The sequence below is a fragment of the Gymnoscopelus microlampas genome (assembly GCF_963454915.1).
Source record: "Gymnoscopelus microlampas genome assembly, chromosome: 16".
Lineage (NCBI taxonomy): Eukaryota > Metazoa > Chordata > Actinopteri > Myctophiformes > Myctophidae > Gymnoscopelus > Gymnoscopelus microlampas.
Window position 1 is genome coordinate 6325874 of NC_139953.1, and position 24695 is coordinate 6350568.

At 44.6% G+C, this 24695-nt stretch overlaps 2 protein-coding genes across 5 annotated transcripts in view; both read right to left on the reverse strand.

Annotated features, from left to right (window-relative positions):
• Positions 1 to 6472, reverse strand: part of trdn (triadin) — a 31922-nt gene extending 25450 nt beyond the window's left edge. For all 4 annotated transcript variants that reach the window (XM_084081631.1, XM_084081628.1, XM_084081630.1 and 1 more), the window contains exon 1: positions 6081 to 6472. The gene's annotated coding sequence lies outside the window, so the exon portion shown is untranslated. The remainder of the gene's footprint in view (positions 1 to 6080) is intronic.
• Positions 6473 to 18810: 12338 nt separating this feature from the next.
• LOC311062787 (proteinase-activated receptor 2-like) lies at positions 18811 to 22489 on the reverse strand (the record flags this gene model as incomplete). The annotated part of the gene is made up of 4 exons (XM_084082005.1): positions 22005 to 22489; positions 20730 to 21119; positions 19641 to 19776; positions 18811 to 18816 (listed from the first exon to the last, which is right to left on the reverse strand). Exons 1-4 carry the CDS (start codon positions 22448 to 22450, stop codon positions 18811 to 18813), a joined length of 978 nt encoding a protein of 325 aa, XP_083938131.1. The 5' UTR covers positions 22451 to 22489.
• Positions 22490 to 24695: the final 2206 nt, after the last annotated feature.

The window sequence follows — 24695 nt, forward strand, 5'->3', positions numbered from 1 at the left end:
TGGGGGAATAATGTGTGAAGATGATACATCTAAATACCTTTTAACTCATACATTTAACTTCAGGGCTGAACCCTTAGTTGAGAGAGAGAAGAAGCAGGGACCCCCCACTACATAGTGTATAACATTGTGTTGCAGATTAAACATTTTCATAGGTTTCTGCAGTTTCATAGACTTTGACAGTATCATCAATGTTGGATTAATGTGTATTTACATACATTTAACCACTTGAATCGTCAATACTTAGTCCGCTATTTTTTCCCCTCTACACCAAACCTTTTAGCCAAAAATAGCCGATCTACAAGCTCACAACGTCTCGCAGCGAGAGGCGTTGTGAGCTTGTCGATCTGCTATTTTTGGCTAATGTTCCCCTCAGAATAGGGATGCTAGGGTTCAAGTGGTTAATGTAAAAAACATGATCCTATCACACAAAGATTTGGCGGCCCCCCATATCAGAGTAACTCTGAGGACCCCCTAGGGGTCCCGGACCCCCTGTTGAAGATTAAATACTTTATAAGCATAACTATATTCTTTATAAAGCTAGTGCCATCTACCACTGGTGAACTATAGTGCGAATGCCACTTCTCGGAGCGGCCGTGTTCATTTCGTCGGATGTCGAAAAATGTTGGTCGACTACCTTTTTTCACTGACAAAAAACTAAATAGAAACCTTAATGAAAACTAAGCTATGATGACTAAAACTAAGACTAAATATATTGACAATTTTGTCAACAAATAAAAACTAAACTATACTGTTAGTGAGGGACTAGTGGAGAAGAGATCCAGTAGAACTAAAAGACAAGTCATTTTATGTTTGGTTGCCCTCGGGTGTTGCGCTCGGGTGTTGCGCTCTGAAAATAGCAGATCTACAAGCTCACAACGCGTCGCAGCGCGACGCGTTGTGAGCTTGTAGATCTGCTATTTTCAACATGCAATGTAACCAAGTGTAAAATCAGCCATTACGATGCCATTGAGGCTAAAATATGATGTTATTTAGTCAACTAAAACTAGTCAAAAACTTGTGAGCTTGTAGATCGGCTATTTTCAAGATGCAATGCAACCAAATGTAAAATCAGCCATTACGATGCCATTGAGGCTAAAATATGATGATATTTAGTCGACTAAAACTAGTCAAAAACGTAAACATTTCAGATGACTAAAATATGACTAAAACTAAATGGAATTGTATTCAAAAGACTATGACTAAAACCAAAAATGTGCTTTCAACATTGAGCGGCATTCTGTCCATTGCTTGTGTCTCATTTCAGCTTCATGTCCCTACTGTAGTTTGTATGGCTGCAATGTGGTCGTTGTGATTATTATGAAGACATGATGCAATGTGTTTGGTGGGTTTTGTGTGTTTGAGGAGGAGAGGAAGGTAAATAAGAAGAGAAGAACAAATTATGGCTACGACGACGATAGACAAGAGGAGAAGAGAGTATGTGGCGATATAGCAGCTTGTAGATTATTGGCCTGTTCTGTTACTGTTGTGCGACGCTGTGATACAACAAAGAATAAAATAGTAAGTGCATTCATTTATGAAAAAAAACAACCTAAATGATGTGTCTGTCTGTCTGTCTGTCTGTCTGTCTGTCTGTCTGTCTGTCTGTCTGTCTGTCTGTCTGTCTGTCTGTCTGTCTGTCTGTCTGTGTGTGTCTGTGTGTGTCTGTGTGTCTGTCTGTCTGTCTGTCTGGGAGCATTTGTTTCGATGACATCACGCGGTGCAGCCTGACCTTTTTGTGCTGCGCCATCGATCCAACATAACTCTGCTTACTGACGTGTTGCGTGCGTGTGTGTGTGTGTGTGTGTGTGTGTGTGTGTGTGTGCGCGTGTGTGTGCGTGTGCGTGCGTGCGTGTGTGCGCGTGTGTGTGCGTGCGTGCGTGCGTGCGTGCGTGCGTGCGTGCGTGCGTGCGTGCGTGCGTGTGTGCGTGTGCGTGTGTGTACGTGTGCACGCGCGTGTGTGCTTTAAGAAAGCGGCTCATTGATCCATGCAGGGCTGACAGTAGCTGCCCAGGACAACACATTGATCCAAATAGCAGGTAGCTAATGTTCCACCATGTCACTCTGACGGAGGCTCAGAGCACTGCAGGGAGCCCTGCATGGCTTACAGACGCCGTGGTGGACAGGAACACTGTCCGTGGTGGACAGGAACTATTTTTGCCATTCAAAAATAGCAGATCTACAAGCTCATAGCGCAGCACTGAGTGCAAATGAGGATGTGCGTTCGAATCCACCGCGGTGCACCCGGCTTTGTTGAGCGTCTCATCGGTGTTGATTTAGTCACAGTCTTTTGAATAAAATTCCATTTAGTTTTAGTCATATTTTAGTCATCTGAAATGTTTTAGTTTTAGTCTAGTTTTAGCCGACTAAATATCATAAGATTATAGTCGACTAAAACTACAGTTGATTTAGTCGACTAACATGTGTTTTGACGGTGCCGTGATGACAACGTAATGGCTCATTTTACACTTAGTTGCATGCTGAATGACGCGTTGTGAGCTTGTAGATCTGCTATTTTCAGAGCGCAACACCCGAGCGCAACCAAACATAACATGACTTGTCTTTTAGTTCTACTGGATCTCTTCTCCACTAGTCCCGCCCTAATATTTTAGGCCAGTTTTTATTTGTTGACGAAATTGTCAATGTATTTAGTGGACGAACATTTTTCATCATAATTTTAGTCGACGAAATTAACACTGGCGTCTATACTATAGGAACACAATTGGCCCGTGTTCAGGGGAGGGAAGCCATGGCGGGGAGGAGGGTGATATTTGTCACTGTGCGAACTCCTACGGGCTTGGGGCATGCACCTGTCAGCAGGGAGTGTTGGGCGGGAGGAGTGGCACGCGGCACAATATGTCCTCCCAGTGGGGGCTCCTCGCTGGGAGATGAGTCAGCAGGATACAACAGCAGTGACAACACACAAAACACGTGTGTGTGTGTGTGTGTGTGTGTGTGTGTGTGTGTGTGTGTGTGTGTGTGTGTGTGTGTGTGTGTGTGTGGGGGGAGGAATCAATAGGCTCTATGCACAGCAGCCATATTGGGAATGAATTGGGCCCCTTCCTTACCTCCTTCACAGGTGATACCAATGATACTAATGAAGGCTCTGTTCCATTCTGGTCAGGGTGCTGATATTGTGCATGTTGGCTCACTAGAAACACTCCATTTTGGTTCCCAAATGGCCCCTTGTGGTGGGTGTGTAACTCTGAGAGTGTACAAATGGAACCAAATGGACCCGTAAGGGTCCATTTGGTTCCATTTGTACACTCTCAGAGTTATGGGGGTCCTTGAAAATAAGACAACCACTGTGCTACACTAAATGGAACGCAGCCTTAATTAGTATTATTGGTAACACCTGTGAAGGAAGTAAGGAAGGGGCCCAATTCATTCCCAATATGGCTGCTGTGCATAGAGCCTATTGGCATAATATATAAGATGGAATCATTTCTGTCTAGTCACTCTGTGTCTCAAGGGCTGTGGACAGTTCAGAAACCCTCCTCCATGGCTATGCCAAGACAATAGAAACTACAGACGTACTCTTCCTTGAACGTTAGCATGCTGAAAAGCCACAGTTCTTGCATAAAAATAAAAAGTTTGAAATGACCAAACATGCCTACCAATGATATACAGGTCAAACATATGGTGAGAAGGCTTCTTAGCCTACTTTTCTTTTGATACAACATGTTGATACAGCAATGCAAATCTGTAATGATTTACTTTGGAATACTGAAGTATTGTTGTTGAGTACTCATTGCCGCAATGCAATGCAATGGAGATGACCAGACGAGGGGGAGGGGGAGGGGGGGGGGGGGGACACCGACAAAGTGAGGGGACACACAGCAGGTGTGGCAGCAGCTGACTGTCGCACACACATGTTTGTGTTTACGTGTGCGTGACCGCGTGTGTGTGTGTGTGTGTGTGTGTGTGTGTGTGTGTACGCGTCCGCGTCCGTGTGTGTGCGTGCGTGTGTCTCCGCGTGTGCGTCCGCGCGCACGCGTGTGTGTGTGTGCGTGTGCGTGCGTGTGTCTCCGCGTGTGCGTCCGCGCGCACGCGTGTGTGTGTGTGTGTGTGTGGACTACTTGGCAACAGGTGATCTAGTCTACCTGTTGTCTCCATACAATAGCATTGTGGGTACATTCTGGGGGATAAAAACCCATAGAGAGAATAGAAGCTAACAGTGTTACTGTGTCCTTCACACACACACCCCCCCCCCCCTCCCCTCGCCCCAGCAGAATGATGCAAAACACATGTAATAAAGTCCACTTCAAGAGGAATAGCAGAGAGTATAGCAACAACACCGACCAATCAAATCCTTTGTTTGAGGACTAACTCCACTTTATGCATAGAGAAAAAAAAGAATTGATTGATCATCAGTTATTCATTGAATATCAATTACATATGAGAATGTGTTTCAGGTATAGCTTCATCACTTTCAACTCGGCATCTGTATCGTGGGCACACTTAAAATGTTACGCAGGTCACATTGTGTCATTAACGTTGCATAAATAAATATTTCCACATTTTCCAAGATTTTTTTCACAATTGTCAGAACTAGCAAGAATGTCCAACCTGCAAGCTCACAACGTGTCGCATCGCAACTCTTTGTGAGCTTGTCGATCGGATGTTTTCGCTATTCGGTTTACATAGGGGTTACGTGGTTAAATGTGTCCAAGGTTTAGCATGCTAATGTTCAATCTAATCTTGACACAAAGTGGTGAATCTTTGGCTTGAATGACAGTATAACAAAAAGTATTTTGAATCCAGACCTGTCAGTCAGTGTGCACTGAGCAGTATAGACCAATTATTTGTTTACGAACATTGAGACTGGATCCACAGGTGATTGTTTCATGCAATCAATTCCCAACATATTGTTTCGGGGTGCGCTGGTTTCAGTTCATTCAACCTCCTCTTGTGTGTTGGCTAGTGAGGCACGTCCTAGCGAGACCTGACAGAATGGGTTTCTTTTGGTGCCGGCCTGCGCGCATATACTGGTTCTTATCAGTGTGACGTCGTCTGTTAAGGGGTCTATATGAACCCATACAGCACAGTGGGCATTTAGACCTTTAAAGGGATAGTTCACCCCCAAAATAATCTTTAATTCTATCGATTAGTCACCTCATGGAAACTTGAATACATGGATATTTTTTTAGTTTTTGTCGCATTCCTAAGACAATAATTTCATGACGGCAGCGGTTATGGTAGGAGACACAAATAGTGTCCTTTGTGTCTCCTACCGGAACCGCTGCCTACTGGTCCACTGGTCATCAAATTATTGCGTCTCTGTTATTATCAATATGATCGTGACGTCACTGATACATCCTTGGTATTTTAGCAGTGACGTCACGGACTAATCCTTGGTATATTTATCCTTGTATACACGTTCGCTACACATGTGTTTTTTTCTTGTTTTTCCACGGCTCGCGCTACTCAAACACTAGCGGGATTATTATTTCTTGTCAACATTCAAGTAGAACTATGAGAAGGTATAACCCAGCTAAAATAATGTGTCATTATAAAAATATATAAATGATATATGATTAGCAGTCCACTTCCTCCTGTCGGTACGGATGGATTCACATTGCAGCGTTCCGCTCCCGAGTGCGCAGCAATCGGACCCGAGACTACCTCCCCAGGTGGTTTCGGGTACGGTACGGTGATGCGTTACGGGGAACGGTACGCTACATTCACACTTACCACAACATCTGCCATGCGGTCCGGGGTGCACCCGGGACCATACTGTAGTCTGAATCCACCCTTAGTAAACTTGACACACACCTTTGTACTTGGTGTGCTCTTTTCCCCCCTCCTACACAAAACCTCTTGGCCGAAAATAGCAGATCTACAAACTCACAACCTTGTGAGCTTGCAGATCTGCTATTTTGCTAGGGGTTCAAGTGGTTAATGTAAAAAAACGATATCCTATCACACAAAGATTTGGCGGCCCCCCTGTAGTGACTCTGTGGACCCCCCCCCCCCCCCCCCCCCCGCAGGGGTCCCGGACCCCATGTTGAAGACCCACTTTGCTATAATGCATTCTGTTCCATGCGATTGGCTTCACTAAAGTGAAATGTTACAGACAGTACCTTTTGGAATGTGACTTTGGTGCAAGTTGCAGTCGGCTCTTCTCGGGTGTCTCAGTCAGTTACCGTGGTAACAACAGGTATAACTCCTGGCGTTCAATCCGTATTGGCTCCGCTGGCTTCCCCGGGAAAAGATGGCGGCAACAGGGTTCATGTAGCAACAACCAATCACCAGCTGATCACAAACTGTTTTGTTTTTTATATCCCCCTGTTGAAGAAAAGGAAAACGACTCCAGTGGAAAAAGAAAAAAGAAAAAGAAAGAAAGCAAACCTGTCCAAGAAAGAAAATAAATAAGTCTTTGTTTTCCTGTGTTTCTCCTCCTTTGGTGTTGAAGTATGAGTTAGTTTAGAGTTGAAGCAGCCAGCCAGCCCAGTATGGAGGAGTGAGACACAGAGAAGGAGAGACAGGGGGTGAGGGTGACTCTCTGACCCATTCATAGAGTGGCCCTGCCCCCCCCCTGTGTGAATGTCCCAAATTAGATAGAAACATATGGTGACAGAGAGAGAGAGAGAGAGAGAGAGAGAGAGAGAGAGAGAGAGAGAGAGAGAGAGATTAGTTGAGAGGGGGAAGAAAGAGGGACAGAGAAAGAGAGAGTGATAGAAGCAGTGATGGAAGAAGTACTCAATTTTTTTTATTTTAAGTAAAAGTATCAATACCCTATTGTAGAAATAGTCTGTTACAAGTACAAGTTCGGTATTCAAAATTGACTTGAGTAAAAGTACAAAAGTATATTGGTACCAAAAGTAAAAGTACTCACAATGTGCCACAAAGCGACGTGTTGTGAGCGTGTAGATCTGCTATTTTCAAATTGCCAAAGTAGATATAGGTCTGAAATGGTTTTGTAATTATAATCAAAATCTACATACTAACTAGTAACTAATGTTTACAAATAATTGTAGTGGAGTAAAAATACCATATTTGCCTTTGAGCTGTAGTGGAGTAGAAGTAAAACTATAGAAAATTGGAAATACTCCAGTAAAGTAAAACATTCCTCAAATTGTACTTAAGTGCAGTACTTGAGTAAATGTACTTAGGACAGTGAAGACAGACAGCAGACAGAGTTTTTGTCGCATTCCTAAGCCAATAATTTGATGACCGGCAGCGGTTCCGGTAGGAGACACAAAGAGTCTCCTTTGTGTCTCCTACCGGAACCGCTGCCTACCGGTCCGCTGGTCATCAAATTATTGTCTTAGGAATGCGACAAAAACAAAAAAAATATCCATGAATTCAAGTCCATGGGGTGACTGTTCGATAGAAAATAAGTATTTTTTTGAGTGAACTATCCCTTTAACCATTTATAATGTTGGCTATTCAAAAATAGCAGATCTACAAGCTCCTTGTGCATTATGCTATTTTTTCAAATGTTTTGAAATATATCGAAAATGCTGTAACTGTTGTAACTCTTTTGGGGATTCCTACAACAAAACATGTTCAGATGGGGGTCCGCATCCAAAAACTTATGTATTTGGGGGTCCTTGACTTCAAAAATGTTTGAGAGCCAATGCTCAAGGCTATAGACACAGTAGCTTGGTGACATGTTCATATCACAGTGGTATACCCGACAGTTTCATTTAAATGAAGAGCTTATACAGTAACAGCTCTTTATTACTGTTCTGTTAAGGAAGTGCTGTTGTGGTCAAACTGGGTCATGGTCTTGTTCTTGTGAATTCTCCGAAGACAGTTGTACTTTTTTAACGAGAGAGCTACGTTTTTAATGAGGCTGCGTTCCTGATATGAAAAAGGAATCTATTGATGTATGCTTGGGCGCTACATTAAAACACGAACGTTTTGAATCCATAATTAAAAAATAATTAGTATCATTCTTACTGTAAATAACCCTTTTTCCTTAGATGACCCGCACTGAGTCCAAAATTTGAACCCCTTCTTGAGTGTACCTGTTTTTATTATAGTGTGTGTGTGTGTGTGTGTGTGTGTGTGTGTGTGTGTGTGTGTGTGTGTGTGTGTGTGTGTGTGTGTGTGTGTGTGTGTGTGTGTGTGTGTGTGTGTGTGTGTGTGTGTGTGTGTCTGAGTGAGGAAAGTGTGTGATGGTGTAACCTGACCCCCGCCTTGCCCTGGGAGCCTGCGCTGGCAAGGGCTATAATTAGAGAGTGAGACTCACACACACACACGCACACACACACAGCAGCTGCTGCAAACACTGAGCTGAACCTAACCGCTTTATATAGGCTAGTACCAATAAAACACACACACACACACACACACACACACACACACACACACACACACACACACGCGCGCGCGCGCAGACGCACACACACTTGTATTACTATACTTGTGAGGAATTTTAGGAGGAAAACAGCTGAAAAATATGAATAGACATAACTCCAACACCAACGGCGAAACCTAATCTCTAAATGTTTAATCCTAACCCTAAATCCAACCTGAATCTTTTCCTAATTATAAGCCCATAATGGTAACACTGGCTTATCTACAGCAGGGCGCATTCATATATTAACACGTTTCACATTGCATCGTTCCGTACCCGAATACGCATGATCCGGATCCGAGACTACCTCCGGAGGCGGTCTCGAGTACGGTACGGTGATCCGTTTCGGGGAACGATACGCAACGTTCACACTATCACAACATCAGCCAAGTGGTCCAGGGTGCGCACCCGGGACCATAGTGTGAATCCGCCCTAAGTAATCAACTGGGGAAGTTTCATTATGATAACTATTTTTTAAATGTTGTCATTTTTTCACCTGTCATGTACGTATGGGGAAAATAACAAAATGTGTGATAATTATGAAAAAGCTGCTCCTGTGGAAAGGTTATCATATATTTATTTACTTATATTGACCGTATAAACAATTTAATATAGGTATGGTTTTGCCCACTCTTTCGATAATGAAATCTTGTCTGGCTCATGGACTAAGTGACCACTATTCGAAATAGCAGATTACGAGAAAGAAAGATCGCAAATGTTTTTAACACAAATCTGCTATTCCGGGGGTCCCTGGCACAAAGAAAAGATTCAGATGGGGGTCCGCATCAAAATTCATATCAATTTGGGGGTGCTTGACATGAAGACGTTTGAGAACCACTGTGTTAGACTCACAGGGGTCTCCAAAGTTGGAGCTCTGAAAATAAATTTTTTAACCATGAAACAACCGTCTGTATTGCGAGGAGGAGGACCAGGAAAATGGTCCGCCTCTCAATCAAATATAAAACGGACAGAAACGCTTAACTTTCACTGTCATTTTCGATTTCATTTTTTTGCTAAAATTGCACTTTGCGCGACAAACTTGTACAAATCGGAAGCGGTTCGTTAAATTTACGAGAAAACACGGAGATAGATGGTTTCTGCCCGACAGTGACGATATTACGACCACAGTGTCATGAAAACACTGTGTGTTCATAACACTATACTGTATCGTCTCCGTCGAGTGGAAACCTCACATGTCCAAAAACGGTTACTTATCAGGATTCAAATTCAAAAATATCAAAAGTAGCAGATCTACAAGCTCGAAACGCGGCGCGAAGATTGCGTGAGGCTGTAGTATGATCAAGTAGGGCGATAATTAAAGAAGAAACACAATAAGTTAGAATATGGAGATAAGAGGTTACTGATCGACAGTGGCGATATACAGTTCACACTGTGTAACACTACACTGCATATCCAGTTCACGCATCCAGACACAGAGGAGACTCATTTATTACAGCTTTTGCAGATTGCTTACGCACTGAAAGTCAATGCTTTGGACAGAAAGAACTTAAGATCAAAATCAATGTTTAACTTTGTTTTATTAATGTACTGTGCTGTATGCATCGTGCTATGTGCCAGCATCCTGCCCCCCCCCCCAAAAAAAAATGAATCTAATTTGTACGCTCTCCTGTCACGGTCCGCTCCTCGGCCCTTGGACTTTGACTTATTATTTAGCCTGTGACTGCCCTTATAAGGTCTTGGACTTGTTAGGCCTTTGTTCTGTTGTTTTGTATTTAGTCTTGTTATTTGTTACTCTGTTGTTGCCCTGCTTTTGTTTACCTTATTTTGTAGCATTGTTCTGTGTCTTCCTGTCTGCTTAGTTACTGTTTACCTGTTTTGTCTCTACTCCCTGTTGATTACTAGTTTTCTCCATCTGTGTCCTGTTGGTCTCCCCAGCCTATCCCAGTGTTGATTGTCTTTTGAGTTCACCTGTGCCTAGTTTAGTCCCTGTCTATTCACATGCCCCTCTGTTTTATCCTAGCCTGGGATCAATACCTTTTGGGTTTGAGATCCGGTCAGGAGCGGAAGTAACCCTACGTCACTGGGCGCGTCATCAGGTGCCCGGAAACGCAAATCCGGAAAGACTTCACCCCAAAATAGGTTTGTCCGCGGGCCTACCTAACACAATCCTTGATGTGGCGTAGTTTAGCTTATTTTTTTAATATAAATGTGAGTGTACTTCCGGAGACTATTTAGCATCTGTCTACCTTTATTATCCCACGGGGAAATTATATTCCATTTAAATAGGGATTGGGGAACCAAAACAAAGCGGCTCCGCAAAACCGGATGGGCAATGTCCGGAAAGAGAATTATTTTCTTTCTTTCTTTTTGTTCAGTAGGCGTGGCCTAGACCAGATCAAACGGGTCTTTAATAACTAATACCAGGCTTTCCTCCGAGGTGGAAAGACTGGTGACGCGAGGTTAGTTTTCTCCCTGTGTTGGTTCGTTAATCCCATTAAGACCTGGAACTGTGTCATTTTTTGATTTGAGCTAAAAAGCATTATTTTACACTTTGGGCTATTCAAAAATAGCAGATATACAAGCTCATAGCGCGGCACCGAGTGCCGTGCTACGAGCTTGTAGATCTGCTATTTTTGAAAATTTGTGAAAATGTGTGCAAATCTTTGAATACTATAAATATTTTTAAAGCGAACATTTTAACTCAAATCTTTGCTTCTGGGGGGTCCCTGGAACAAAATATTTTGATGGGGGTCCGCGGCCAAATACATTTTGGGGGTCCTTGACATGAAAAAGATTGAACACCACTGATATAGAAACATACGTTTTTCAGAAAACTGTTGGGATTTAGGAGACATGTAGTGTAGAATCGGCTTCAGGTCTCAATGGGTTAATGTTGTCACTGTGTTCAGTCAGTGACCTACAGCGTTGTCCTTGTATTCGTTGTCCGTTATTAAAACCCTGTGCATCTGAACTATCCTGCCTCTTACTTCGCTGTCTGCGCTTGGGTCCTACACCTCTGCCTCGCACCGTGACATCTCAGGGTTAAAGAGCCTGAAGAGTCTGTTTTTTGGACCCCACCGGTGGCACCCATAGGTCACATTGACAAACAGTGCCTTATAGGTCAGTGGTTCTCAAAGTGCGGTCCGGGGACCCCCAGGGCGGGTTCCTTGAGGGGGTTCCAGGGGGTCCCCTGCTAAAGGAGTTAATAGGCTATAGCTTCACAATCATTTTAAGCACTTTATCCATTTATACGTTGGCTCCATTTATACAGCAGAACAGTCCAAGCTCACAGTGAGCTTGTAGATCTGCTACTTCTGAACATTTTTGGAAAAGTATCGAAAATGTTTGTACATTTTTTTTTATAATTTAGATTAATTTTTTTAACACAAATTTTCTCTAGTGGGGGTCCCTGGCACATAATATTTTCAGATGGGGGTCCGCTGCCAAAAACATATCAATTTGTGGGTCCTTGACTTGATAAAAGTTTGGAGAACCATTGCCTTAGGTGAGAGCAAAGAGGGAAAGAAGGAGGGAAGAGTAGGACGAGGACAAAGGAGGGGACAACAAGAACAAAGAAGGAGACAGAGACATATTTGCGATGACATTAGGGTCACTTTGTCGGACGTGTCATAAATCATGGCCTGATGATGAGGGAGGCCGGGGCCAAAGATGAGACACATGCTACGCCAGTGTTTCCCAACCTGGGGTTGTGTCCGGGACAAAGATCACAGGATCACTACCCTAGGTATAAAATAGGTAAAATATTTTACTTGAGTAAATGTACACAAGTATTGCTGTCAAAATGTACTTAAAGGACCAAAAGTAAAAGTACTAAAATGTTTGAAAATAGCAGATCTACAAGCTCACAACGCGTCGCGAGCTTGTAGATCGGCTAATTTCAAATAGCCTAGGTATTAAATAGGGCTAAAGTGGTTAATTTATGTTTATAATGTAATCTTTTTTTCTTTTCTTTTTTAATTTCTATTCCACGTTTTTGTAACCCCTATTTTTTACGGGTGCAGTACGTTAGTCCGACAGCGCATTCCTCCGACAGCGCAGCGCTCCGACGTTTCCAATACTAAACCCGAACCAAACCCGCACCCTAACCCTAACCGCACGCGGATGCCACATAGTCGGAGAAAAGGTCTGTCGGATTAACGCATGCCTCCCATTTTTTACACCCAGTGCCAATTGTCTATGTAATCCTGGGCACTACCTTCCCTCTGCCAACCTAGGGAGGCCAAGGCCGAGCTCATGCCTCCTTCAATGCATGAGAGCCAACTGACCTTCTTGTCACCTCACAGGGGAGAATTTCCCTGGTTGGACGTAGCGCGTGGAAGGAACACGTTATTCCAACCAGTTCCTTCCTGCGGAAATCTCATTTGTCATTTATTTCAGGAGTGAGTCTGCAATTTTGGCTGTGGGCTGGAGTTGGGCGGGAGTAGTACCGTTGACTGACAACCCCTTCAGCCAATCAGCAGTGTTCCCCTTCAGCCAATCAGCAGTGCATTTTTACCACCTCCAGACTAATGTGACGCAACGGGACTTTTGAGACGGCCATGCCCAAAATAGGTTGCCTTATTCGGATACATGCATGTCACTGCCCGCCCCTGCCGGTTCTCTGATTTTTTATTTTAAATGGGCTCTGTCATGATTCATTGACCACATATATGAAGTTAAACAACTAAATTCTATCCAAACGATACCTTAAAAGTAAATTCCGTGCCTCAAAAAAGAAGTTTGAGAGCGTTTTAAAACCGAAAGTAAGAAGTGAAGACACCGCACAAACAACAATGGCTGCCGTTCGTCTTTTGTCAGCTGCACTCAGGCTGCACTCGGCTTCATTCGGGCTCACTCGAACTCGCCACCTGATTGGCCAACTGTTGCTGTCAATCACAGAACGATGAGCGACGACGCTGATAGGCTCGGTTATTTGGTAATGCGCTAGAAACGCCCAGACAAGCCTTCATGCCAGACTCCTTCCTGAAATCAAATGGAAATGAGATTATCCGGAGGGAGGGGCTTTTACCAGGCTACCCATAGCCTTAAAGGGGAAGACCACTCATTTTCAACATTGAACTATCTTTAATACACCTTAGAGCTGTTGTGTGGAAATAAGAAAAAAGCCCCCCCCCCCCCCCCCCTTCCGTGTTGCCTAGAAAAGGATAATTGATTGCGGTCATGTGATCAGTGACTGTGATGGCTGACTCAGCAGCCACACATTGAGCCTATGGTATGGTGATTCCTTTTGGTTTATTTATTTAGTTGGTTTATTTTCAGTTGTACATTATACACAATTGCCATCTAATATATGTAACCACACACAACCCATTGGAATAACAGTTTATTGTTTAGTTGTTTTTCTATGAGTTTGTTTGCATTTGATTTGACTGAGTTTTCTTTGAGTTACTAGTGCTGTGGGAGGTTTCTGACGGACATATATGGACATGAGGGGCTGGCCAAAGCAGAGGGGATCAGCTGCTATGGATCTACAGCTAATCTGGACAAATTGGATTGAACCACAGTCCCTCTGTACCATGGGGTGGGGCAGGGGTTTTGAGTGTGTGTGTTTAATGGTAGTCTTTGTCTTTTCCCCCTTTTTTGTTAACAGTGGTCTGACCCATCCCTATATATGTCCACCTCCTGTGTCATTCTAGTTAGTCCAGTTTTCAGTTCAGTTGTGTTTGTCTGTTTAGTTATTTAGTTTGATTTGTTTATTTTGAGCACATTTATTGTTTGATTATTTTTGAAACAAACCACAAAAAAGAGAAATAAATACAAAAAAAAGGAACATTCTTTTAAACCAACAACCACGTTTCCCTGTGTCTCTCCTTCCGACCAACTCGGTCCCTGACAGATGGTGGCAGTGGTGGGACAACGGAGGAGAGCACAGGTTTTTTCTTTTTTTCCCCCCCATTTTTCTCAATACGTTTTTTTTTTTTTCCAAACCCTGAGCAATGAATCGTGGCAGAGGAGGAAGAGGACCACCAAAACCGAGACAGGAGGATGAGGAAGAGGAGGAGGATAGTCCAGACTCTGGAGGAGCCCCTGAGCCCCTGGAGGAGCCCCTGAGCCGAGAACCAACACTGACAGATTTGGCCAGTATTTTTCAGGACCACATAAACAAACAGGAGGCCCGGGATGCTCGTCAGGAGCAACGTTTTGAGGCACTGAAAAATCAGTTCCAGCAGATGCAGCTGGAGGTGCAGGCTCATACTTCCCCTGGCCCAGAACGCAATGCAGGTGGTGAACCTGGTCCACAGGCTGAAGCAGCAGCGTCTCCAGAGGGCTCCCCAGACATCTCTAACTCAGGTCGGTTCCGCTTCTCTCCAGAGCCTAGATTGGAAAAATTAACTGAGAGAGATGATATTGAACATTTTCTGACGACTTTCGAAAAAATCTCATCAGCATGTAGGTGGCCTAAATCTGATTGGGTTTTCCGCCTAATTCCACTGCTTACTGGTAAGGCGAGAAGTGCCTATGTACATATGGATGTTGATGAAACTCATGATTATGAGAATGTTAAAAATGCCATTCTAAGAAAATATGACATTAATCCAGAGTCCTATAGGCAGAGATTTCGCTACACAGATATTGAACCGGGGGAAACCCCCAAGGAACTGTATGTAAGGTTAAAGGAGCTGTATCAGAAGTGGATCCGACCGAAAGATAAAACTGTTAATGATGTTGGTGAAATGATCATTTTGGAGCAATACTTACGCATGCTATCCCCTGAGCTACAGATATGGATCAAGGAACATGATCCCCCATCGGCAGCAAAAGCTGCGTCATTGGCTGATGTGTTTGTGGCCGCCAGGAGGAAAGGACAGCCATGGAGCTATAACAACTGGAGGGAAGCAAAAGAGAACCGCTGGCCCACCTCTCCTCAATACCACCAGGATGCAACACCAGGTGGGGGTAAGGCTCCCATCAGGGAGAACCAGCCAACAAATACACCAACAAAACGGTTTAATAGAGTACCCACTTGTTATTTGTGTGGACAGGAAGGCCACATACAACCAAATTGCCCAAAGAACCCACTCAAGCTCACTCAAATGTGTGTGGTGCCTCGTAAAAATGATTTACAAACTAATAATGATCAGTACATGAAGATGGCAACCGTCAAAATTAATGGAAAGACTCTGAAGGCCCTAATTGACACTGGCAGTGATCAGACCCTGGTGCACCGGAAATTCGTGCCACCCAATGTTATTTGCACTTCAGAGACAATTCCCATTTGCTGTGTGCATGGAGATAAGAAGCCGTACCCCACGGCTGACATGTACATTGAAGTGCAAGGACAAACGTACCTGTTGAACATTGGAGTGGCAGACAATCTGCCCTTTTCAGCCGTGTTAGGTAGTGACCTGCCTGTCTTGTTTGATTTGTTACACAAACCTCACAGTTGTAATGTTGCAGTAACCAGAGCCCAAGCCAAGTTGGTAGATGAGCCATCAGTAACACTCAGTACCCTGCCTTTTTATGATGCAGACCTAGACCAACAGCCCGGGAAAGCCCGAAAACCACACACACAAAGGAGGCAGGAGAAGTTCCAGCATACTGTGGTAAAACCCTCAAAGGAGGTAGCTCCAGACCTGCCGCTGGGTTTTAAGGTGCCCTCAAATATGGTGCAGATGCAACAGGATGACCCCAGTTTAGCCACATTGTTGCAAAATGCTAAAGAGGGGGGGAATGGGTATTTCCTACAGAAGGGTATGCTCTACCTTCAACATGGACCAGTTAAGCAGCTAGTCGTTCCCAGGTTAGCCCGAGAGTCAGTACTTACCTTGGGCCACTCTGTTCCCTGGGCGGGCCACCTAGGGAAACACAAGACCATAGCGCGCATTAAACGACACTTTAACTGGCCTGGTCTACAGGCAGATGTTGACCAGTTTTGTAGGACTTGCCCTCAGTGCCAGAAGACATCAGCCAGAAGACCCTCGAGAGCTCCACTTCAGCCTCTCCCCATTATTGGCACCCCCTTTGAACGATTAGGTATGGACATTGTTGGTCCAGTTGAAAAAAGTAAAGCAGGAAACCGTTACATGCTGGTGATTACAGATTACGCTACTAAATATCCAGAAGTGTTCCCTCTAAAATCCATCAAAGCAAAAGCTGTGGCATTCTCCTTGGTGCAGTTTTTCTCCAGGGTGGGCCTTCCGCAGGGGATTTTAACAGACCAGGGCACTAATTTCATGTCCACCCTTCTGAAACAGGTTTACCAGCTGCTCGGCATCAAGGGTGTGCGAACGACCCCTTACCATCCGCAGACAGATGGACTAACGGAGAGGTTTAACCAGACCCTCAAGCAAATGCTCCGTAAGTTTGTCGATGACACTGGATCTGATTGGGACCAATGGCTACCTTACCTCCTCTTTGCATATAGGGAAGTACCCCAAGCCTCAACTGGCTTCTCTCCATTTGAACTGTTGTATGGTCATGAGGTGAGGGGACCTCTGACTTTGCTGAGGGAGGCTTGGGAAGGGGACCAGTCGGGGGAGGAGGGAGCTGTTGATGTAATAACCTATGTGGTAAAGATGAGAGAAAAGCTGCAGAAGATGACTGAACTCGCCCAGCAGCACATGGCTGAGGCCCAACGGTATCAGAAAACGTGGTATGACAAGTCAGCACGACAGAGGTCCTTTAGCCCAGGACAGAAGGTTCTGATCATGCTACCCACCAGCGACAGCAAGCTGCTGGCAAAGTGGCAAGGGCCATTTGAGGTGGAGAAACAACTTGGCCCTACCACCTACCAGGTTGCAACCCCAGGGCGGCCACGCTCCCGTAAGGTGTTGCATGTGAACCTCCTAAAGGAATGGTCTGAGAGACCAGAGAAGACGGCAGGGGTTATGCTGATCAGAGCGGTGGAGGAGGAAGAGGCAGTAGATGACCAATATCTGCCCTCACCTGCCCCCACAGTGCTTGATCTAGGCCATCTGTCAACGGATCAACAAAATCAGGTGAAAGCTTTATGTAATCCTCAAATATTTCAAGAATATCCAGGACGCACAAATATTGTTGAACATGATATTGTCTTAAAAAAAGAGGCTGACGTAAAACGTATGAGTTACAGGATTCCAGAACGCCTCCAGGGCTCCTTGAAAAAAGAGGTGGACCTGATGCTGTCCCTGGGCACCATTGAGGAATCCAAAAGTGAGTGGTGTAACCCAGTTGTTTTAGTCCCAAAGAAAGATGGCACAATACGATTTTGTATTGATTTTAGATACCTGAACTCTGTGTCAAAATTTGATTCTTACCCAACACCACGTATTGATGACCTGATTGAGCGACTGGGCAAAGCAAAGTACCTGACCACCATTGACTTATGCAAGGGCTACTGGCAAGTGCCTCTTTCCAAGCGGTCTAGGGAGCTGACAGCCTTTCGCACTCCATGGGGGCTTTTCCAGTTCACAGTCCTGCCATTTGGGTTGCATGGGGCCCCGGCAACCTTTCAAAGACTGATGGATCAGGTATTGAGAGGGTGTTATAACTATGGATGTGCATATCTTGATGACATTGTGATTTTCAGTGCCACTTGGGAGGAGCATCTCCAACATCTGGGGGAGGTTCTGGGGCGAATCCAATCTGCGGGCCTGACCATTAACCCTGCAAAGTGTGTGTTCGCCAGAGCTGAGACTGAGTATCTGGGGTTTGTAATTGGGAATGGGGTCATCAAACCACAGGTCCACAAGGTCCATGCTATTAATTCCTGTCCCCCACCTAATACCAAGAGGCAGCTAAGGTCCTTCCTTGGCATGGCAGGCTTCTATCACCGTTTCATTCCCAATATGTCCGATAGAGCTGCTGTTCTCACAGACATGACCGGGAAAACACGGCCCAACGGGCTCCGGTGGACGAAAGAGACATTGGCAGCCTTCCAAGACATTCAGCAGGCTCTGGGTAAGAACCCCGTCCTATACAGTCCAGACTTTGAAAAACCGTTCATTTTACAAACTGATGCCTCGGAGAGGGGGCTCGGAGCTGTCCTTCTGCAGGGCCCACCGGAGGACCAACATCCCCTGGCGTTCATCAGCCGCAAGCTGGAGCCTAGAGAGGTGCGGTATTCTACAGTGGAAAAAGAAGCCCTGGCCATCAAGTGGGCCCTCGACTCATTCAAGTATTACCTCCTGGGGAGGGAATTCACTATCCAGACCGACCATAAAGCCCTCCAGTGGATGCAGCGGATGAAAGACACTAATGGCCGCATCACAAGGTGGTACCTGGCCATGCAACCTTTCCGATTTACAGTACAACACATCCCCGGCAAACTCAATGTGACGTCAGACTATCTCTCTCGCTGTTTCAGCGAGAGCTCCGAAGGGGGGGAGTGTGTGATGGCTGACTCAGCAGCCACACATTGAGCCTATGGTATGGTGATTCCTTTTGGTTTATTTATTTAGTTGGTTTATTTTCAGTTGTACATTATACACAATTGCCATCTAATATATGTAACCACACACAACCCATTGGAATAACAGTTTATTGTTTTGTTGTTTTTCTATGAGTTTGTTTGCATTTGATTTGACTGAGTTTTCTTTGAGTTACTAGTGCTGTGGGAGGTTTCTGACGGACATATATGGACATGAGGGGCTGGCCAAAGCAGAGGGGATCAGCTGCTATGGATCTACAGCTAATCTGGACAAATTGGATTGAACCACAGTCCCTCTGTACCATGGGGTGGGGCAGGGGTTTTGAGTGTGTGTGTTTAATGGTAGTCTTTGTCTTTTCCCCCTTTTTTGTTAACAGTGGTCTGACCCATCCCTATATATGTCCACCTCCTGTGTCATTCTAGTTAGTCCAGTTTTCAGTTCAGTTGTGTTTGTCTGTTTAGTTATTTAGTTTGATTTGTTTATTTTGAGCACATTTATTGTTTGATTATTTTTGAAACAAACCACAAAAAAGAGAAATAAATACAAAAAAAAGGAACATTCTTTTAAACCAACAACCACGTTTCCCTGTGTCTCTCCTTCCGACCAACTCGGTCCCTGACAGTGACATACGCAGGGTGTACTTTTGGCGGAGGGGCGGAGCCAAAAGTACTTTTTTCTTATTTCAACACTAAGGTGTATTAAAGACATAGTTCAATGTTGAAAATGAGTGGTCTTCCCCTTAAGGAGAACTCATTTTAAGGCTTATGAATCAGAGCTACATTACATACATCACACACACACACACACATTCACCCATACATTGATGCACGCACGCACGCACGCACGCACGCACGCACGCACGCACGCACGCACGCACGCACGCACGCACGCACGCACACACGCACGCACACCCCGAGGGGAAGGAAACCATGCAAGGCACCAACCTACTCCTCAGGAGCAGTTAGGGGTTCGGGTGTCTTGCTCAAGGACACTTCGACAGTAACACAAGGGGAGCTGGGGATCGAACCGGGAAGCGCCCGATCTTCCTCCTGAGCCGCTGCCGTCCCTGGGGAACGCACCGCCCTGTGCACGTTGCTGCGCATGCGCACGGTGGCGGCTCTGTTCGCCTTCCTGACGCTCCTGCAGACAGAGATGTCATCATCATGAGATTATACTTGAGACGATTCATCGTCACGCACATAATAGGCTCTATTCACAGCAGCCATATTATGAAGACATTCACAGGTGTTACCAATGATACTAATGAAGGCTCTGTTCCATTCTGGTCAAACAGAGTCAGGGTGCTGATATTGTGCATGTTGGCCCACTGGAAACACTCTGCTAGACCAGTGTGTCTAAAGTTGGGGTCCAGGGACCCTAATGGGCTTCCAAATGGCCCCTTACGGGTGTGTAACTCTGAGAGTGTACAAATGGAACCAAATGGTCCATTTGGTTCCATTTGTACACTCTCAGAGTTATGGGGGTCGTGGAAACCATTGTGCTACACTAAATGGAACAGAGCCTTCATTATCATTGGTAACACCTGTGAAGGAAGTGTTAATATGGCTGCTGTGCATAGAGCCTATCGTGAATAACGATTTAGCTGTGTTTTTTTTGGACATTGGAAGATATGAATACAAAAATTACATTTCTGTTTGGCTTTTATGTTTCGCAAACAAAAGTGCAGATATAACAAATAACTTACTGACATATTTAATAACTTTATACTTTCAAAATAGAGAGAGCAGATCAATTACTGACATCCTCCTATACTCCTATAATTCTACAAAGCTCTGTGCGAGTGGTGAGACCAAAATGTCTTAGTTCTGCCCGGTTCTCCTCAGTGGCTGGAGCAATTGCCCTGCATTTGCACACAGACATTGCCCATTACCATGTGCACGGAACACCAAAGCTCGTTTTTCGCTTTCCCCAAATGTCAGCTGTTTATTAGCGTTTTTGTGTTCGCTGGCTCCCGGGTTGCCAAATCATGTGCGTGAAACAAGCGTAGACCTGTGCTCATATCCCCCGACGGGTAAGGTCTAGTGCAAAATAATTGCGATTAGGCGATTATGTAATAATTGTGACGGCCTTACCGGCAGAGCAGGGTGTTCTTGACGTGGTTCCTGAACTCCTCCGAGATTAAGTAGTAAATGAACGGATCGACACAGCTGTTGAGGCTGGCCAGGCACAGTGTCGTGATGTAAAACGCGTACTGGTTGTTGGGTTTACCCGCCAGCATGAGGGAGTAGTGCACCTGCAGCATGACGTTACTGGGAGTGAAGCACAGCAGAAACATGACCAGCACGGTTATGATCAGAACCACGGCCTTCCTCCGGTTCTTGGTGACGGAGGCGCTGCTCATGGAGTTCCTCAGAGACTTCAGCATGAGGACGTAGGCCACCACGCACACCATGGACGGAACTACAAATCCCACCACAGCCATGGTCAGGAAGTAGCCCGCCGCCATGTTCATTTGACTGGGCCTGGAAGAGAATGCAGCAATTTCATTGGCGTCAATAAAAGCAAACGGTGCAACCGTTATAAACGCCAGCGGCGGTCAAATCACAAAAAAAGCAGAAACAAAGTTTCCACTGTGGTCCACTTTCAAAAACTCAACACCCACACAACCAACAGACAGAAAAGCAAGCTCACAAGTCACAACGAGAAGCGATGTACACACCTGGTGATCTTGCAAGTTGGGCTTATTTAAAAAAAAAAAAAGATATTCATCCATTAAGTATAATTGCTGTCACGCTCCTCCCTCAGTCCTTGGACTTTTATATGGTTTTGGACTCTTTCGGGCCGTTCTCTAGACCTGTTTAGGCCTCTATTCTGTTGTATCATTCCAATTGTATTTCTGTTATGATGTTGCTGCCTTTGCCTTGGTCTTGTGTATCTTATTTTGTAGCATTGTTTCCTGTTTGCCTTGTTTACGGTTTCCTGTCTTGTCTCACCTCCCTGTAATTATTGTAACCCTAGTCACCTGTGCTCGTTGCCTGTTAGCCTATCCTGTGTTGATTTGTCTGTTGAGTTCACCTGTGTCCTGTTAGTCCCCTGTTCTATTTAAGTCCTGTGTTTGCACAAGCATTGTTGGTCCGTAGACCTATGTCGTCACATATGTTTCTGTTTGGTGCTTGATGCGTACTGTTCTGTATACAGTACATGCTTTTGGGAACCTCAGTTTATCTAATGAATCCTTTCATTTGAACACTTCTGCCCACCTCGTCTGCTTTTGGGCCCTACCCGATACTCATTCCTGACAATTGCAGAGTTTGAAATAATCATCATGTCGCTTTGAAATCATATCGCCCCGCCCGAGTGCACAACACACAACGCAAGACAAAAAACTAATATAGTCATATACGTACCTGGTGATGTCATGACAGGTTACAATGGTTAGGTTTTTTTCTGTCACAGTTTGATCGTAAAGGTAGAGAGGAACGGTGAGAAGCCACACCACAACCCAGACACCAACACACACAGCCACGGTGATGCCATTCGTCCCCCTCTGCTGGGCCAGCGGGTGAACTACAGCCTGGTAGCGTTGAACACTAATGCAGGCGATAAAAATGCTGGAGCAGTACATGTTGCCGTAGAAGAACCCCACCAGCACTTTGCACAGGGCCTCTCCATAGATCCAGTTGTTTCCGTTCAGGTGGTAGGAGATCTTCAGGGGGATCCACGCCACAAACAGCAGGTCAGACAGAGCCAGGTTGGCCATGTAGATGGAGGCCGGACGCTTCTTCTTGGTTCTGAACACATACACCCACAATGCCATGCTGTTGGCGGGCAGGGCCACCGCAAACACCACCATGTAGAGGATGGGGAGTAAGATGGTGGTCAACCGGCCTTCCAAGGCCCTCCGGTCTTCAAGGCTGACCTCCACCTATAGGGTTGTCGCCATCATGTCATGACATTTTACTTGATGATTAACTGTTACACAAATAAATGGTAAATGGTAAATGGTGCATTTATTTAGTGACAAACAACATCATCATATTGATGAGCGGGGACTATTTCATCATGGAAACAATTATGGTGACGATTATGCGCAACTATTGTCTCAAATAATTGTGATTTAGGTGAATATGTTATAATTATGACAGGCCTACCTGGTCCTGCACACTGTCCTCTTTCCCAATGAAACCACGTCCTTGTCCTTCAAGAAAGCAGAAACACACAAACATCAAGTTTTTTCCTAGTTTTTCTAGTTAACTCAAACCGTTTTGTGACGCCTAAATAGATCATGTATTTGGCCGCGGACCCCCATCTGAAAATGTTTTGTGCCAGGGACCCCCAGAATAGAAGATGTGTGTTAAATAATGCATTTGATGTCACAATAACATTTTTGCGATTTTCCCAAACATTTCAAAAATAGCAGATGTACAAGCACGCAGTGTGGCACAAAGTGACACACCGTGAGCTTGTAGATCTGCTATTCTTGAATAGCCAACTTATAAATGGGTAAAGTCTTTAAAATGATTGATAAAATGATGATAACACATTTTGCTCAGGAACCCCCCCCCCCCCATAGGACCCCTGTCTGTGTGTGTCAAAGTGGGGTCTGGGGACCCGGACCCCACTTTGAAAACCACTGGTTTAACTAGCTGAACAGCGTCCCTCTCCATTATGTTTCTCATAAATGTTATGATGACATATATTTCATGCCTCTTTGAGGCTGACTGACTGACTTACTTGTTTTATTTATTTATTGATTGATTTATTAATAGTTTCCCAAATGCCGCGAACATTACATAGTAAATATCCCGCCAAGAGGTAATTCATTGAGGGAACCATGACAGGTACATGAACACCATATTAAAATAAAAAAATATAAACCTACTTCCAGACTTACCTGGAAACACCATGATTGAATTGGTTGACTCGTTTGATGTACAAATCCTGGTGAGAACCATCATAATTGACAATAACTGGATTGTGGCCATGTTGTCTGGCGACGGTGAGGTCCGTGTCATGAGCGTTGTATGTCCAAAAGTGTTATGATAGTATTTAGTCACGCAAGCTCTCGTGACTAAAGCTCTTGCTCTCTTTTCATTGGTTAAGTATTTATAAAACCAACAGACAGACTTAACCACGTTCACTTGTTATCAAAAATAGCAAAGGGCCTAGCTAGCTGTATGACCACGTTTAAAACCAAACAACCAACTAAAACACGAAACGAAACAAAACACAGTGCTTAGTTCCCTTTTTATGACAGTTTGACATTTTTTACCGGTTGTCCTTCATAAGACATTCAAGAACATTAAAGTGATAACGATTTGACTCCAGAACATCTCTTAATTGTCATCAAAACTACGTGTGTGTGTGTGTGTGTGTGTGTGTGTGTGTGTGTGTGTGTGTGTGTGTGAGTGTGTGAGTGTGTGTGTGTGTGTGTGTGTGTGTGTGTGTGTGTGTGTGTGTGTGTGTGTATGTGTGTGTGTGTGTGTGCGTGCGTGCGTGTGTGTGCGTGTGTACTGTACGTGCATGCAGTAAACCACCATGCAAGCCAAAGCAGGAAATGATCATCAAACGTACAGAAAAAGCAAGTACTTTAATATGAAATATAGCTGCAAGCAGCGATAATACGGGGCCAGTGAATAGAGAGAGAGAGAGACATGGAAACGGAATAGATTGAAGAGAGAGAGAGTGACATGGAAACAATAGATTGATGAGAGAGAGAGATGGAAACATAATGGTTTGATTGGACATCTCAACCTACTGCCATTAACAGGATTCGAACTCTCAACCTTCAGACTAATAGGCTGCAACACTACCTATAGTGCTATAGCTTTGTCCAGGCTGATATTGTCTGTTGAAGATCATAAACTCTTGCCTTCTTTCATGAACCAAGCCCCTGTTTCACTAACACTAAGATCACTCGTTCACAAACCATTTACCAATGAAGAAATTGTACATCTCCTCAGAACCAAAACTAGTGAAAGTAGCCGATCTACAAGCTCACAAACCATGAAAAGTTGTGAGATTGTAGATCAGCTATTTTCAGATAAAGTATGTCATACGTTGAAAAAACGTACTCTCAAATAAGCATTTCAGGTTAT